The 17000-nt window shown below is 41.9% G+C and overlaps 1 protein-coding gene and 1 long non-coding RNA gene across 2 annotated transcripts; both read left to right on the top strand.

The window, feature by feature from the left end:
* The first annotated feature begins 529 nt into the window (after nt 1–529).
* Nucleotides 530–6269, top strand: LOC134187590 (uncharacterized). Its single transcript, XM_062655743.1, has 4 exons — nt 530–652; nt 5493–5625; nt 5712–5820; nt 5879–6269. The coding sequence occupies exons 1-4, from the start codon at nt 530–532 to the stop codon at nt 6267–6269; spliced, it is 756 nt and encodes a 251-aa protein (XP_062511727.1).
* Nucleotides 6270–8288: 2019 nt separating this feature from the next.
* LOC134188139 (uncharacterized) lies at nt 8289–11409 on the top strand. Its single transcript, XR_009971270.1, has 6 exons — nt 8289–8413; nt 8731–9052; nt 9126–9184; nt 10048–10082; nt 10235–10308; nt 10963–11409. It is a non-coding gene; the product is annotated as an uncharacterized LOC134188139 (long non-coding RNA).
* The last annotated feature ends 5591 nt before the right edge of the window (nt 11410–17000 follow it).

Consider the following 17000-nt stretch of genomic DNA (forward strand, 5'->3'; position numbering starts at 1 on the left):
CATCGACAGATTCTTGCCGACCAAGATTGATAAAGTTATAATAATTGCAGAACAGTTTGCCAGCTGTTGTCGTGCAGCCATCCTTTCCTTACAGTTTTGATCAATTACATGGCTTGCAGATTCAGGCAACATTCTAGCCGATTCAGGCAACATTCTAGCAACTTTCTTTAGCATTAGAGAACAACCTATAATCAAACGGCACTTACATGCAAACAAATTCTATCTTACAATACAGAAACATGTTAAGCAATATTCCGGGCAAATAATGAGCTCAGCTGTCCAATACGTTCATATAGTGAAATTATGGTAAACAAAGTAAATTGGAAATCAACAGCAAGGTATCTAAAACACTGGTATCATCAAGGTATCTTCCCAAGTCAAGCCATGCCGTTTTCATATAGCAGGGTGTAGGAAGTGCAAGAAACGAGGCCATACCACAAGATTGTGCCGAAGTCAGCCAAATCAACAACAAGAAACAATAGCAGTCCACAAAATAAGCCAAGTAGCAGATTTCCAGGAATCAGACAAAATGATAGAGACAGCAATGAATGCGGTACACTTAGTGGAGTGTGGCAATGAAGTGAAGCCACTCAAGGTAAAGATTACGATAAATCAACAGAAAGTGGAGATGTTGATAGACACTTGGGAAGCGGTAACAGTTGTAAATAAAGCTAATTGCAAGAAATTATGGTATAAATGGAAGGCCAAAGAATTACGTAGCCAACAATGACAGTTACGACATATTGAGGAGAATCACTAACATTGGTTAGTGAAACAGATGTGAAAGTGAGTTATGTACAGCAGATGGCTTCCATGCCATTACTCATTGTCAAAGGCAACGGTCTTAATTCGTTTGGTAGAAACTAGATGCAAGCCATCAAACTGAAATGGCAAGAGATAATTTACCTCCATACCATTGTTAGAACATCAGGAGTAAGGAGGAATTCTCCAGAAAAACATTATCAGCAAATACCAGAAACTATACAAGGAGGAGATGGTACTACTGGAGTGAGCAACAGCATCGATAGCAACAGCATCGATAGCAGTGACATTGGATTCTGCACGTCAGTTTTCAAGCATAGGCCCGTACCATCTGCTTACAAAGAGCTAATCAAACTAAAAATAGTTAAGACGGTGGGATCAAAAAATATAAGAGCAGTTCGATTATGCGATAGGGCTGCTCCGGTAGTACCGGTTATAAAAAGGACGGTTCAATCACTATATGTGGTGATTTTAGGTTGACGGTTAACAAGACTGCTCATTGCGAGAAATACCAATTACCCAAGACCAATGATGTATTTGTCTCTCTAGCTGGAGGTCAAGTCATCACAAAGTTAGCTCTGAGCCAAGCTTAACAGCAGGTGGAGCTTGATGAGACATCACCGAAGTACGTAGTCATAAATACTCTCTTTGGGTTGTTCAAGTATGAAAGCCTGCCGTTTGGGCTAGCCTCGGGTCAGGGAAATTTTCAAAGAGTAATGGACATCGTCCTTTAGGATATTTCCATGACAGTGGTCTATCTGGACGATGTTCTAGTGACCGGACGTTGTCTTGAGGAACACTTGTAGAGCCTAGAAATGGTCTTACAACGCCTAGCTAATGGGGGATTGCGTTTAAAGCTGGCAAATGCTCGTTATTTTAGAATGAAATCAGTTACCTAGCCCATACGATCAATAGCCAGGGCTATCACCAGACAAGAAAAAGTGATGACTATTCAAGCTCCACTTGAACCGAAAAATGTTACGAATTTCAATCCTCCTTCTGTATGATTAATTACTATAGCCGGTCTTTACCAAAACGTTCTTCAAGGCTGGCTCGCTTGTATCAACTGTTGCGCCAGAACGTACGTTGGCAGTGGAAAGATGAGCATAGGGAAGCGTTCAGACGAGCAAAAAAAGGCTCTTTAGTCTAGTCAGGTGATGATAAATTTTGACCCCAGGCAGGAAATCGTCTTAGCCTGTGATGCCTCCCAGTACGGGGTAGGAGGCGTACTTTCACACCAACTAGGCGACGGTACAGAGCGATCAATCGCTTTCGCATCCAGAAGCTTGGCTGACGCAGAGAGGAGATATGCGCAAATAGACCACGTAGCGCTCGCCTTGCTGTTGGGAGTGAAGTAGTTCCACCAATACTTGAGTGGAAGAGCATATACAATAATTCTTCAGACCATAAGTAGTTGGTATCGCTGTTAGGAGAGAATAAGATTGTGCCTTTGATGGCATCAGGTCGCATGCAGCATTGAGCAATAATGTTGTCTGGCTATCAATACAAACTACGTTATCGACCAGGGACGTCAAATGCCAACGCCAATGAGCTGTGAGGCTTATCTTTGCCTGTTAAACCGGAAGTGACCGACGAACCCAGTAAATCGGTGCTATCATTAAACTTCTTGGAAATGACCCCTTCCAGACAGATAACAACTGTAGAGGTTGGGCAATTTACAGACAGTGATGGGCAACTGGCAACTGTCCGGCACTATGTGTTGAGTAGATGGCCAAGTAAAGTAGACTCCGAGCTCTGGCCTTACTGTAATTGCCGGCAAGAGATACGTGTCTTGAGTGGTTGTGTACTGTGGAGACACGGGTCATTATACCCCCGAAGGCGTGGCTAATGGTTTTGAAGAAATTACATGCGGCTCACCCGGGGGTATCTAGAATGAAGAGCCTAGCACGAAGTTACATTTAGTAGCCGGGATTGGATGCTTATATAGAGAAGAGAGCAGAGTCTTGCAGTACATGTCAAAAGCATCAGCGATCACCACCAAAAGCGTCTCTTCACCCTTGGGGCACAGCCAGAACGTGCGTTGTAGAGATTACATATCGACTTTGCTTGGCCATTCTTGGAGCGGTGGTTCTTAATACTATCAGATGCGTACTCCAAATGGTTGCAAGTAAAACAACAGAGTTCCATCGCAACTGGACCAACTGTTCGGGTTCTACAGCATATCTTTGCAACCCACGGACTACCTGAAATCATTGTCAGTGATAATCGCTCGGCCATTAAGAGCCAAAAATTTGGTAACTCTATAAGACCAAGAAAATGGTGCATATTACAAACGGCACCCAATTGTGCATTCTCTAGCGAGCTGGGCGAGAGGGCAGTTAAAACCTTTACGGCAGCCATAAACCGAATGAAAAACGACCAAGGACCACTGAAAACGAAGCTGAATAAATTCTATTCGGTACAGCATCACAGCACACGCAACACAGGGGAGGCGCCAGCTGTGTCCTGATGGGACGGAGACAAGGTTGTTTAGGCTTACTACATCTAGATTTTTCGAGAAAAGCAAGGGGAGCGCAATAACAGCAAAGGAAGGATAATGACATGTCTTGCATTTACAGGAATCTGGAGGCGGAGTAAACAGTGTTTGTGCGTAACTTTGGCAGGGACAAGGGTGGGTTAGTAGGTGAGGTTGAAAGTCGAACGGGACCATTATCTTCAGGGTGAGGTTGGAGGACAGACGGTTAGTCAAGCGACTCATAGATCACGTTCGAAATAGACAATCATTCACGGACAGTAGACAAAGAATGATGAAGGACATTCCCAACGTTGGGGTAGATCAGCAGCAAGGAGAAGACAGCACAAGGTCGCCAGCAGAAAAGCAAGACCTAAAACAAACGCTTCAGATGTCATCGTACAGCAGCCAACAAGCAGGGAGAGAGGCTGAAAGCATCAGCAACGAGAGCTGTAGACGTACCGCCTGTCCTCTGGCGGTCCACACGGGTTTCGAGACCATCGGAAAGAGTGGATTTGCAGTGTAGTAATGCGGGAACTTAGACAGTTTAGAGGGAAGAGTTGTAATACAGTGCTAGAGACTGAGTTTGTTTGGAGGGCTTCGTTTTGTGTTGTTAAATTAGAGTGCTAAACACTACAGCCATACTACCGTACAAAAAGACTTGAGTGATACGAAAAGCACGCGAAAACGGGGGTCACCGGACATAATCTCGTGGCATAAAGTGCCTTCATTCTACAGCCGAACCAACGCCGTATGTGTGCTTTTAGCCGTCGATTGAAGGTGAGTCAGTGATGTAAAAGCACATTTTCCTTTTGCCTACACAAATACCAAATGTTTAGAGAAAGCGGTAAAACGAAACCTACACATAATGGACGTTACTTTGAAAAAATTCTCGTATGATTTTGCTGTTTGCGATATTATAATGCTAAGCTAGCAAGTTTGCTTTGACACAGCGTCAAACTTTCCAATTTGAAGAAGAAACGATTAGCTAATGCGTATGCGTCAATCGGTGAAGTGCTTCTTTAAGTTTAGAAGACAATATATATGAAGTATCCAAGATAATACATCAAGGTCTTAATCAATATCCTGTTAATAAGAAAGTCATGTCACAATCGATTTTTGATGTAGCAGATTGATCGGATCGTCCATGTAGCAGGTGATTTCATGTGTGATAATGAAATTCTTCTCACTCAACGGTGGTGTAGAAGATGTTCACGAGGGGAGAAGTCTACTGTGGATGTCGCTTGTAAGACCGCAAACAGATTTGCAGAAGTCAATTGCAAACAACATTGCAGTTCCTACAATAGGCGAGGGGGGCTTCAGCCACTTACTCTCCCCGGTTTCTATGCCGGTGGTCATGGATTTCAACTCTTTGGAACATGGCTGGTGTACTTAATTTGACCGGGCAAGAAAACGGCAAATCAGTTTTAGGTCTAAATAGATTCCATTACGACCTACCTTTCATGTGTTGTTGTTGTTGTTCTTCTTGTCTATTGCAAACAAAAGCAGACTGGCTAGTCAACATCTGTAGTTCACTAGCCAAATGACTTAATGTTTCAGTTGTTTTGAGCATCTTCCTGCGTTCCTCCTGTTTGTCTGTTACTATAATCTGCTTCTCAGGAACAGAGTTTGCTGCAGCCGCCAATTTCATACACAATCCCAACTCCCCCTTGTCATCATCAACAACAATATCAGCGACTTTGCCGCGACTGACTAGAGCAACTGCTTGAGTGCAAAAAGGATTTCCATGTAGCACATTGCTGATTGCTAAGAAATAAAAGTAACCTTAGTACATATGCAATTGAGGCGGCAGAGTGATTCACTAAATATGCTCGTACAAGAAACAATATCCTCAGAAAGACATACGCTGTCTCTGTTACGTACTTGTGTAATTTAAGATCAATCATCAATAAAACTGTGCAATGTAAGATACAAAACAAATCAAAGTTATTCTGTAAAATAATCAGTTATGCTAGAGTCCTTGCTGTTTCCACTAACTATTACATTAAACTTGATATGTCTACAACATTGATGCACTTAAAGGGGAACTCCCATGAAAATAGAAGTAACGTTCTCATGATAGTACTAAGTGACCTGATTCTATTGGTACCTTTCTTTCTTAATAGAACTCTTTCTGAACGGAGAAATTGAGCTTCCAACGTGGGGGCGTAACCCTATGGTAGTCGCCATTTTGAGATGATGACGTACGAATATCTTACCGATTGCGCATGTGTTGCCATCAGAGTATATGGCGTAGCTTCCGTACAGTTTTGAGCCCGAATGTGATGACGCTGAGAGCAGTTCGAGTTCGGGAAACTCTCATGAAATTGATTCGGACACAGGGGACGGAATCCTCGAGCGCTTGGTCAACTCAGACTGGTGCACATGCGGTCAGTGTGTCGTCATGCCCACTGCCTTTGCTGCCAAGAGTTTGACGCGCTAAGTTAGAGACTCTGTGGTTTACGGTGTGTGGTAGAACACGCAACTTTTGAGCTTGTCTGCCTCAACGACGACGTTCTGCACACTGCTGTGTCCGCAGTGGTAGATGTCACTGAAGATTCCTTCACAGAACCTCTGAATCACAGGTTTCTTGACACAAGTGCGTACGTTATTGCCATTTGTTTATTTTCTTTCACTTTACAGGCTTTTGAGGTCGACAGCATACAGGCAGTTCACACATTGGGCTCCTAGGAAACTGGGCAGGCGTGCTAGAATGGTCATACCGTCATGTGTAGTTTTGCTATTAGAAGACCTTTCTCAGAAGAAGGCGAAGTGTACGTGGGGTTTAGGGAACATCAAGATTAGATATGATTTTGACAATAATGCTTGTAACTACCTAATTCTAAGAATCTGTCAACTAATGTCCCATCTTATACATGCTATAGCGTTTGTATGTCATAGTTGTATGTTCTATGTAAATCTTGTTTTACGAGCACTAACAACAGTTTCCTTGAGTGGTCTTTCACAGGTGGCAATGTTGGCTGGTAAAATCACTGGAGGTTGTCTGGCTTTGTGTTTTCGAAGAGGTTGTTGATTCAGCTGCCGTTTATTTAGAACTGCTTTAAGGATTCCTTGCAGATAGCCATAGCTCTTTGATTCAGTGATGGGTTTTGCAACCCAGATCTTGGTAGGTTTGGGAAAAACCACCTTGTATCTCACTTCTCCGCCTAGTCAACCTTGTAGGCGTATGGCCTGAGGTAATAGTAAATGACATTACCACGCATCGCAGACGGCTCACACCCAAGGACGTTCTTAGTGAGCATCCAAGATACTGTGTTATTAGATGCTACATTCTTTCAAATTCTGACTGACCCTCGATATATCCTCGCTACACAGAGCAACATACGGGAGTAAGATATTGCTACGTCATCATTTCAAAATGGCGACTGCCATAAGGTTACGCCCCCATGTTCGAAGCTCAATTTCTCCGTTCAGAAAGAGTTGTATTAAGAAAGAAAGGTACCAATAGAGTCAGGGCACTTAGTACTATCATGAGAACGTTACTTGTAATTTCGTGGGAGTTCCCCTTTAAGTTAAGAGTATCACTTAGAGCATTAATATGATTATTTGAATTAGTTATAAACAATCTATTAAAAATTCAATCAATCAAAGAAATCAAATGTCATTTTATTAGCCTGCCCAACAACAACACAACTTCTTCGTCCTAAGCCTCCCATTACGTGTGAGCACTCACTTTCATGCAGTCAGTGTGACAAAAGCTTACCTTTGTTACATGTCTCAAGATGCAGCAAAAATTCTATATCTGCACTCTGCCTTATGAGATTTTTCATCTCTATGAAGTTTTGGCTAAACGTTTCAGCTTCTACCATAAAGTCTTGTGCTTGTCTTTGTGCTGGAGGCAGCTGCATTTGTCTCATCATCTGACTGATGCCAGTTAGTAAACGTCTACCGACTTTCAGTTGTTTTTCACTTACATACTTTCTATACCTCTTCATACTAAACTTTTCAGACTTCAATCTAAACCAAACTCAAAATACAAATATTGTACATCACTGATACTAATTTTAAAATGTTTCACTGAGATTGATAAAAATTTATGAATACATAATTACAGATATCTCTATACATACTGTATACGTATACCTACAGCTATTTCCACGCTCAAGGCTATCTCTAGTTAATGTGTAGTATTCCTGGAATGTGACTTCAACCATAACAATGCCTCAATCTGAACGACCAGCTTAGTGTCTCCACCTACTTGACAAACATATCGATCCCCACTTACAAATATCTTTATAATATAGGAGGCACGTACAAGTGGCGTATAAGTGCTTACCACATAATCATTGGTTCTCTACCTGCCATTGGCCTACGTATGGCTACACAACAACAATAGACATCTGATCCATTCTCCCCCCCACGTATAAATACTTTCGCTTTCTCAATCATGCAGTTGAAGTTATTACAAGTTTGGGCCTACCTTCGAAATAAATTTTGTTGCAATGACCAGCGAAGACATTGATGTAGCCAGTGGCAGTAGCTACGCATGCAGACCGGCATACGGCCTCCCCAATCCTAGTAGAGGCGTGGCCTCCTAATTAGATGCCAAGGTGTCCTAGAAGTTAATTAATTAAGCCATAGCAGCTAGCCTCTCCAATTTTGGATGTCCAGAGACGGCATTGTGCATATCATTGTCATGTGGTTTCAAAACAATCAATTCTAGAATTGTCAACTTGCTTCAATTAATTTCTGCAACGTATATCCCAAAACTACAGAAGTAAAAAAAGATATTGGCAAGAGCTTACGTAAACAGACAAAAAGTTGTCCAAATCCGCACGTTAAGAATTACTGCATGCTGGAGGTCGGATTTGTAGTCGTAACTAGCTACTCTACTGTAATTTGGCTACCATTCGGTGGCTCTTACCAAAATCTCACAGCAGATCAGGAAACAAACCGTAAGAACGATCCAATCCACTTGGTCAACTATTCCCAGTCTGCACAACTCACTTGAGTAGCTACTTCCTCGCTAATAGGCGCGCAATGTTGCAGCAGTCCAAGGCAGTCCCTTTTAGCGTGCTTTTCGATAACTCACGAAGAAGTCAACTTTGTCTTGAGATAGACAGTTATCTTCAAAGCTCTAGACGGGAACGGCTCCCTCATAGGAGCCCAGTGAGCCAGAACAAATCGACCATGGTAGATTATTCAGTACGATTTCAGGTGAGATGACCTCAAGTTTCCTAGTCACTTGCAAAGGCAGCTGAACAAATCGCATGAAAACGTGTTTTCCACCGCGACTGCAATGGTTCCAACCCACTCTCATCTCTTCTAGCTGTAGGCATTAGTAGACAATGAGACAATTTGTGCATGAAACTTGAATATCTCTTGAATAGCTCGTCTAACAGTGTAAAACTCAACAGCCAACATGCTTTCTTAGTTTGAACCGTTTATTTCGATACCTGTAAAGTCGTAGTTAATTAGACAGACGTCACACCGTACCATTCGTCCATTTTTCATGTCCGCCTTCTTTTTCACAGAGTCAGTCTCTTCACACAGCACCGTCTTCAGCTGCCCGGATGTCCACAAGACAGCCAATCAAGCTGCACCCGTTGGAGCTGCAACCAGTCAAACAAACAGCAACAGACTCCGCGCCGACAGTTCACATCCGGATAACATGAACACCTTTGATTCTCAAGAGCTGCGATGACAACACTTCACTCGCCTCACATATCAGCTGACGGCACATCTAACCTTCTGACTGATTTCCAAATTATTTCTGTTAACTAGCCGGAAGGAAATGGAGAGAAACCGATTGCTGCTGCTGCTGCTGCAAGAGAAGGCGTGGGCGCGGTTGGTGAAGTGAGTACGAATAACTTGCTTGGAAATTGTGGCGTGAAGAGAATGAGGCTGTACAGCAAGGTTTGCGTGGTAGATATCATGCAGATGATGAGCAGCTGGTGAGAATTCCGCAAGAAGAGTTTGATCTAGAAGGTAAAATTGTCGTGTGTGTGTTTGTGTGTGTGTGTGTGTGTGTGTGTGTGTGTGTGTGTGCATGTATGTTTGAATGGTTCTTTATATAGGTTTGTTTATTTGTATGGTCAGAAGGGCTGGTAGCATAGTGCAATTACCCGCATTCCTGCTTAGTTGCTTGCTATTGCAGCCATAGTCTGTCATCTCTCAATGTATTTTTAACACGACTACAGTATCCCCAACCTGGGTTTGCACATGACATCTTGTGACTACTCCGGCAACTTCTATACTGTACTGATTGGTTTAAATGGAGGCTCTACGACGAGAAGGAACGAAGCAAGTGGTGGGTCGACATCACCCAGTCAACACCATACTGCTCACCACTCTTGCTGGTGTTGGTAACAGGGGTTGAGACAAACTCGTAGGGTTGGTACTGTCGACTTCTATCCTATCTATGGTATCTTTGGTTCCTGGAAGGAGCAGCCATCAGCCGCTCTGTTACCTACAGTTCAAGAGTTGTTTTAGAGGGATACTGGAGTTGCTTCGTAATTCTTCTAATATGATTGTAGCAATTAGAAGAGACTTGTATTACGTCCTTTCCTTGTTTTGGATGTAGCTGAGGGCCAATACTGCAAAGCAGCATTTTACCATATTGATTCAATAGAACAGGAAATAATTAACAGGAAATTATATTTGTGTGAGTAAATAATTGTATGAGTTACTGTTGTACATACAGTTTTTCATTATGAGTTACAGTTCCCTGTCCATGTAATTAGAGTTCATTCGAGAGTGTCTCTGTTTGTAGCCATGAAATTTACTTAGATGAGATATATAGAACCATAAAGTTCTACAGGCATTGATATTTGTTGTGTTTACTTTTATAGTGAGGCACATGCAAGAACAGAATGTTGTTACGCAGGTGAGATTAGTAGTCATCATGGGTTTTCATGTATTACATGCTTGTCTTTTGATTTGTCTCTGGTTGTTGTTCTATTTTCAGTTTGTGTGTCTGTCTGTTCCTTTACTTTGTTTCTCCAATTAAATTATTCTAATACATTAGTGTGATTTCAGATTGAAGAACTTATGCCGCAACATGGAGTCAGGGTAGTTACAGACGATCAGTCCCAGTAATGAATAATTTGCAGGTGAAGTAGTTTCAAGTATTGTCACAATTAGCTGACACGTCTATAATACTCACACATGCACACGTGCGTGCACATTTTTGCCATTTGTGCAAATGGATAAATGGCAAATGGCAAATGGATAACGGGCTGCTTTCGTTACGGTTACGCCCCCAGCCAGTTGGCTGGGTTCCCATGCAGTACGCAGAAGCTATGCGCCGTGCTAAGCAGTCTGCTGGAGCCTGGCCAGGTACTCGCACGAACACTGCCAACTACGGTTTGGACACCCAAAGTCCCACCAAGACCCCAGTTGCTGATGAAGGTTGTTGTAGTCGGCGGCCTTTGCCACCCCAGTCAGTGACCAGGTACTCATTTATACTCCTGATTTGAGAGAGGCAATTGTGTGTGATTTTCATGCCCAAGGAAATTATGCCATAGCTCACCATTACTGTGACTTGAACCTGCAACACTGCAAGGTCCCGGATGTATGCACTCCATAAGATACAAGTATCTCTCTAACCAACTGTGCTATCGCACCACACACACACACACACACACACACACACACACGCGCGCGCGCGCGCACACACACACACACACACACACACACACAACATGGTTGCATCATATCTGTATCTGAATGTTCGGTATTCATTTTGTTGTTTGACTCATTTTTAGTCTACACGTTTGCCAGATTGTGCTAAGGAGAAGGATTGTGTACACCTAGAATCAGAGCATCATCGCATGAGAGAACAACTATACAGGGACTTGCTCGACATGGACACTCCAGAGCAAGGAAGAAAGATACAAATGACAACAGACACGTCAACACAGTCATGTAGATGAAATACCTGCGGAAGACATTGTACATCAAGTGAATTGCCATAGAAACAGTAGAATCAGCAGGCATTGTATGTAACCACAAATCTAAGAATTTGTTATTCATCAATCTCTCACTATATATGGGCAGTTGTTACCTCAAACTATTCTGGCCGTTAGGGTAGCAACTTTGTATGTCGTTTGATAGATAAAGCTACTTTGTTATGAAAGGTCAAATGTTTATGGAATTTTTTTGGATCAAGTGACTGATGACAAGAATTTGTATTAGTACTTTACAGTGTCTACTGTTTGCAAAATATACATGCATTAGCATTGATTATAGTTTATCTGAGGATACACACCAACAAATTGTTATAGACACTATCAGATTGTTATGTGGTCACAATACCTGATATGTGCCTTGAAGACTTCCTAGGCTTTCTGTCATTGTAAATTAGGTTGACGTCGTCATTTTGAAGAAAAATGCACTTATAGATTGACAGGGTTTCCAGTACCACAAAGTACCACATTGAAATTTTGTACAAGGCAAAGAACACACGTTATGAATAAATACATAGCAGCTAACTCTGCAACCACAACTTGTATGTTCATGAGCCTGGTAGAAACAAAGTATACAATAAGTTGGTTTCGAAGCTAAGTGAATTTGTTGAGTTGCTGTATTCTAGTGTATGCAATTGCATCAACAAACACTGTATACAAACAATTGAGTGCTATTGCTACGATAACTAGCATGTGATATGACTTTTTCTTCTGGACAGGGTTTGCCACACTGTTTCCACTGAAAATGCGTAAGTGTATGTCACTTATGACGACACGCCCACCTGGTCTTGTTGGAACAACGTACACTACTGTTCAGCATTTTCATAGACAAATCAGGCTTAGCAGCATATGTTAGATGTTCGTTGTTGGTTTAGGAGCATTCAGTGCTGTCAACACTGTACTGTTTATCTAATCTTTATAACACAAGTTACTTGCACCATGCTTGCTACGATTTATTTATTTATGTATCTGCTACAAGTTCATGATCTATTATTTCTGAGTCGAAGTGCTGGATTTCTCCATTGCTCAACACCTTATGATCCTCCACGAAGAGAAGCTAATAAAGTTTTAGATATTATCTATTCTGCACGCTTCTGGGTTTGTTCAAGCATCCATCTTTGGTTTTAGTTTCTTGTAGTTTGGAAGCACACAAACGACCACCGGAACATTGTGAATTGGAGGCTTGATTATAAAACTATATTCTCAAATATTTCGAAGTTAATCTGCAAAAAGTAAACTTGGCATAAGGAAACCGAATATCACCTAAACAAAGCTCGGAGACGCTGCACTCGTCAGGGATCCACGACAATTTCGAACATCTATTTATTTGTAAGGTCATCTGTATTTTCATAGGCAGCTTTTTGCAGCAAATTTGTAAACTATGAATTTATTCGCACGTGTGGCAACCCTACCTGGAGCTTAGCATCAGGCCTTTGGATTGAGGTCGACTTGTTTTTAAGTTATTCAAATTTATTAAGGTTAGGGTTAGGGTTTGAGATTGAAATTGTTTGAATAGTCAAGAGTAGTTCATACACACAATAGTTATTTTTGTTTAAGTGCCAATCAATTGCATTAAACTGTTGACTAGTCTTGTCACTGTTTGTCATTGCTGTGTAAATATTTCTGTTTCAAGTTTCCTGTAGGAACTAATTTATTCGTTGAATTTGAACAAAATCACAAGTCAAGATTATGTTTAGTTGTCTGAAGATCGGCGAGCGGCCGTTGCTGATACACCACTATTGATGATTAATTGCGTTCAAAGTGAGATTATAATAGATGACTTAGAGCAATCTTCACCGGAGATTATTGAAAGCCGCATCTACAACGGTCACAGAGAGAGAGTTGAACTCTCAACTCTTTCATTGCAGGTATGGTATGGTGACGTTGTATTGTGTATTTGCTTTGGGCAATCGTTCACAAGAAATATGAATGTGTGTAACACCCACACACACAAACACATGCACATGCACACACTTACTCACACACACACACACACACACACACACACACACACACACACACACACACACACACACACACACGCACGCACACACACACTCACACACACACACACGCGCACACACACACACACACACACACACACACTCTCACACACACACGCACACACACACACACACACACACACACACACACACACACCACAGCGACACCACATCACACCACGGTCACGTTAGGCTTTGAATGTGCTTGTTGCTATTGCCTGTTACTATAGTCACTGTGAACACTGCAGTGTCTGATGTGGCTTCTGCACTCATCTGAGCGAGAGATTTGCATGTATACTCAATTATATGGGGTACATCTTTACCAGGCATTTGTTCATTGTTTCTGATGTCATCTGATGGTCTTCTTTTAGATACCTTAGTATTTCTTGTTATGACTTTTACCTATTACTTTTATTTCAGCTTTGTTTTCACGACCAGGGCTCGTTTTTGTTGAGGAGCATCCTCTTCTGCAAGTAAGAGGTGTATGTGGTCGCCCACCTCCTTTGAGGATCTCATCAATATAGAAGAGGGCCTCGGATGCATGGTGAAAGAAGCAGATGAAAGGTCAGTTTGTGCACGAACGATAACTGTTACTAACCAGAGATCTCCTGGTTGTCAGAACTGTCGTCCAACAAATAGGATGCTGGCCATACATATGTATATGTTGCATGTTGATGTTTAAACTTCTGTATCTAGGGCTACCTCACTACCCCGTTTTGAACTGTAACATTCTAGACCTGAAATGGGTTCCACATTCTTTTGTAGTTACGTTTCTTTTTCCTGTATTCAACATTGGTCATCAGTAGCCTGTAGTTCAGTGACACTACCAGCATGCAGGTAAACGATGGTTTGCCAGGTCTCTGCAGTCTATCTCCTTGTATATCATGTGTTAGATACTCAGAAGAAAGGGTTTATCCAGAATTCTGGAAGTGTTTATTTGCTAAACTTACAATGATGCTTTTCACTGATGCACCTAGTCAAGAGGGAGAGTTCGATCATGATCAAATTGAATAATTTCACACAGTCTCATATACTAAAGTGTATCATCAACGGTTTTGTAATAATAATGAAATTTTGACAAACATTTGATATCCTTGTCTTACTTGTCAGTTGCACATTAGTTATCAGGTCAGTGGGTCTTTCAAAAATTTAAAATTTTAAATTTTAAATTTTGAATATTTAAAATTCAATTTCTCATTTTTTTATTGAAATTTTAAAATATTTAATTTAACATCACCAATTTTAAAAATTTGCATTGACTTTTCAAATTTTAATTTTTTAAAATATCAAAATTTAAAATTTTATTATTTCAAATTTGTAAATTATATGTTCAGTATATTAGAAATTGCTTTGCCGACGAGAAACCGGACGTAGTTGTATATATGAACTGATGTCCGGATTTGAACTAACAGAAATTGAACGCTCATCTGTTCTCTCAAATAATTTGAGTACATCAGAAGAAGAAAATTGAAAGAACGAGTAGCTGTGTACGCGGTAGGGACTCCATTGGATTTGGTAGGGGTGCATTCCAACGCGTGCTGATGCCTTGATTCAATTAAACTAGGCGCGGCTTCTGCCAATCACTTCAGCACGTTTCCTGCACCGTGTTTCTGCACCTGCACGTACGCCGCTTCAGACTGTTACAGTACTAATTTGTAGTAACTCGAAGTGCATGGTCGCGTCATTACTGTAGATGTAGGAGTACGATTGACCCAACTGCAAGTTGCACTGCATGTCTAGATTTTGTACATCGCATAGAACACTACCCGATAGCGCAGATAGAACGTGTACAACCTCATGCTGTGTCTCTCCTATGCCGTGAGAACAGAACCCACACTGACTACAAGTGAATTACGAGACCAAATAATAAAGGTGGACACGCACGCAGTGCTCATGGCTGGAGGGCGTAGGGAACGTACGTGTACCGTACTGCTGACACGCCCCTCCCCTCGACGGTACCGCGTCCAACTACTACATTCACGTATGTCGTACTGTACCGGCAGACTAGTCGCCAATTCAATACCAACTAACTTTACACAAGCAACGGTAGTGAATGATCGCGTAGAGATCCTCTAGTGTCAGTATCAACATCAATTAGGGGTTTCCTCCAGTATCATTGAAGGACGCCCCCGCACTACACATAGAGCACAAGCACACACGCACACACTGTAAACTGAGTTTTGTGTCCAGGATATTGAGCGTAGTAAGGCACAGGATTTATTTGCTGATGAGCTAGTTGCTTCCTCGTTCCATGTTATCCAGGAGCAACTTGTCTTAGAATGCGTCCAATGCGTTTGTCACCAACTCTAAGTCCTCCTGCTTGAAGATACCCTTTCATCATCTTTCTTCCGTACGCTGGACCGACCTACGTAGAGGCGTGTAATAACGGCAAAAGTCTCCATCTGTTTATGCGGGTTTAGTAAAATGAGAACATATTACTTCTCTAACAGCTGCCTGGACTACGAGCCTCATGCCAAAGTCAGATAATGCAGAACGATAATGAAAGTTTTGCTCATGACAAAATCGTCTAGCGGATCGTTCAGAAAAACCTTTGACTCCAGGATGTCTTCTTCGAAGTATATAACTTATGTTTGAGTGCAATAGCCCAGCCTTCACCATTACTTGAATTTCTTTCTCTTTTATCCGTGACTCAATTTGATACGGTGTGCCTATACTGTACGTGCTGCTAATTAGTTGGGGAATACCCAAGTTTGTCGCGTTTGCATGGCCGTTCGGAAACTCGCGTATCTGACTACGTAGCTACTAAAATTTAGTTAGTCGGCGCTGTCAGCTCTCAAAATCCAGGAGAATTTCCAAGCACAATCGACCACCAACGTGATTGTGCCTTCCACAGCCTCATAATGCTAGCTATCTTGCCGAACATGTGACAGCACTCTTTCAACGCACGCTCTAAGGATCAACCCCTATCGAGTGCTAAACGTTGTCTTTGACTCGGATCCGTTGTTTATTGTGTGTGCGTGTGATCTACGTGTAGTGTGGGAGCGTCCTTCAACGATACTGGAGGAAACCCCTAATTGATGTTGATACTGATACTAGATGATCTCTATGCGATCATGCAGTACGTTGCTCGTGTAGTTAGTTGATACTGAATTGGCGACTAGTCTGCCGGTACAGTACAACATACGTAAATGTAGTAGTTGGACGCGGTACCGTCGAGGGGAGGGGCGTGTCAGCAGTACGGTACACGTACGTTCCCTACGCCCTCCAGCCATGAGCACTGCGTGCGTGTCCACCTTTATTATTTGGTCTCGTAATTCACTTGTAGTCAGTGTGGGTTCTGTTCTCACGGCATAGGAGAGACACAGCATGAGGTTGTAGACGTTCTATCTGCGCTATCGGGTAGTGTTCTATGTGATGTACAACATCTAGACATGAAGTGCAACTTGCAGTTGGGTCAATCGTACTCCTACATCTACAGTAATGACGCGACCATGCACTTCGAGTTACTAAAAATTATTAATTTAACTGTCTGAAGCGGCGTACTTGCAGGTGCAGAAATACGGTAGAGAAAACGTGCTGATATGATTAGCAGAAACCGCGCCTAGTTTAATTGAATCAAGGTATCAGCACGCGTTGGAATGCATCCCTACCAAGTCCAATTGAGTCCCTACTGCGTACACAGCTACTCGTTCTTTCAATTTCCTTTTTCTGATGTACTCAAATTGTTTGAGAGAACGTATGAGCGTTCATCTTCTGTTAGTTCAAATCTGGACATCAGTTCATATATACAACTACGTCCGCTTTCTCGTCGGCAAAGCAATTTCTAATATACTGCACCTAAAAATTTACAAATTTGAAATAATAAAATTTTAG

The sequence above is a fragment of the Corticium candelabrum genome, chromosome 12, assembly GCF_963422355.1.
Source record: "Corticium candelabrum chromosome 12, ooCorCand1.1, whole genome shotgun sequence".
Lineage (NCBI taxonomy): Eukaryota > Metazoa > Porifera > Homoscleromorpha > Homosclerophorida > Plakinidae > Corticium > Corticium candelabrum.

Coding starts and splice junctions, on each gene's coding strand:
- LOC134187590 (XM_062655743.1), top strand. CDS start 530: ATGATAGAGACAGCAATGAATGCGGTACACTTAGTGGAGTGTGGCAAT. Junction 5,626..5,711: donor CTCAGACTGGTGCACATGCG/GTCAGTGTGTCG, acceptor GGTGTGTGGTAG/AACACGCAACTTTTGAGCTT. Junction 5,821..5,878: donor ACAGAACCTCTGAATCACAG/GTTTCTTGACAC, acceptor TTCACTTTACAG/GCTTTTGAGGTCGACAGCAT.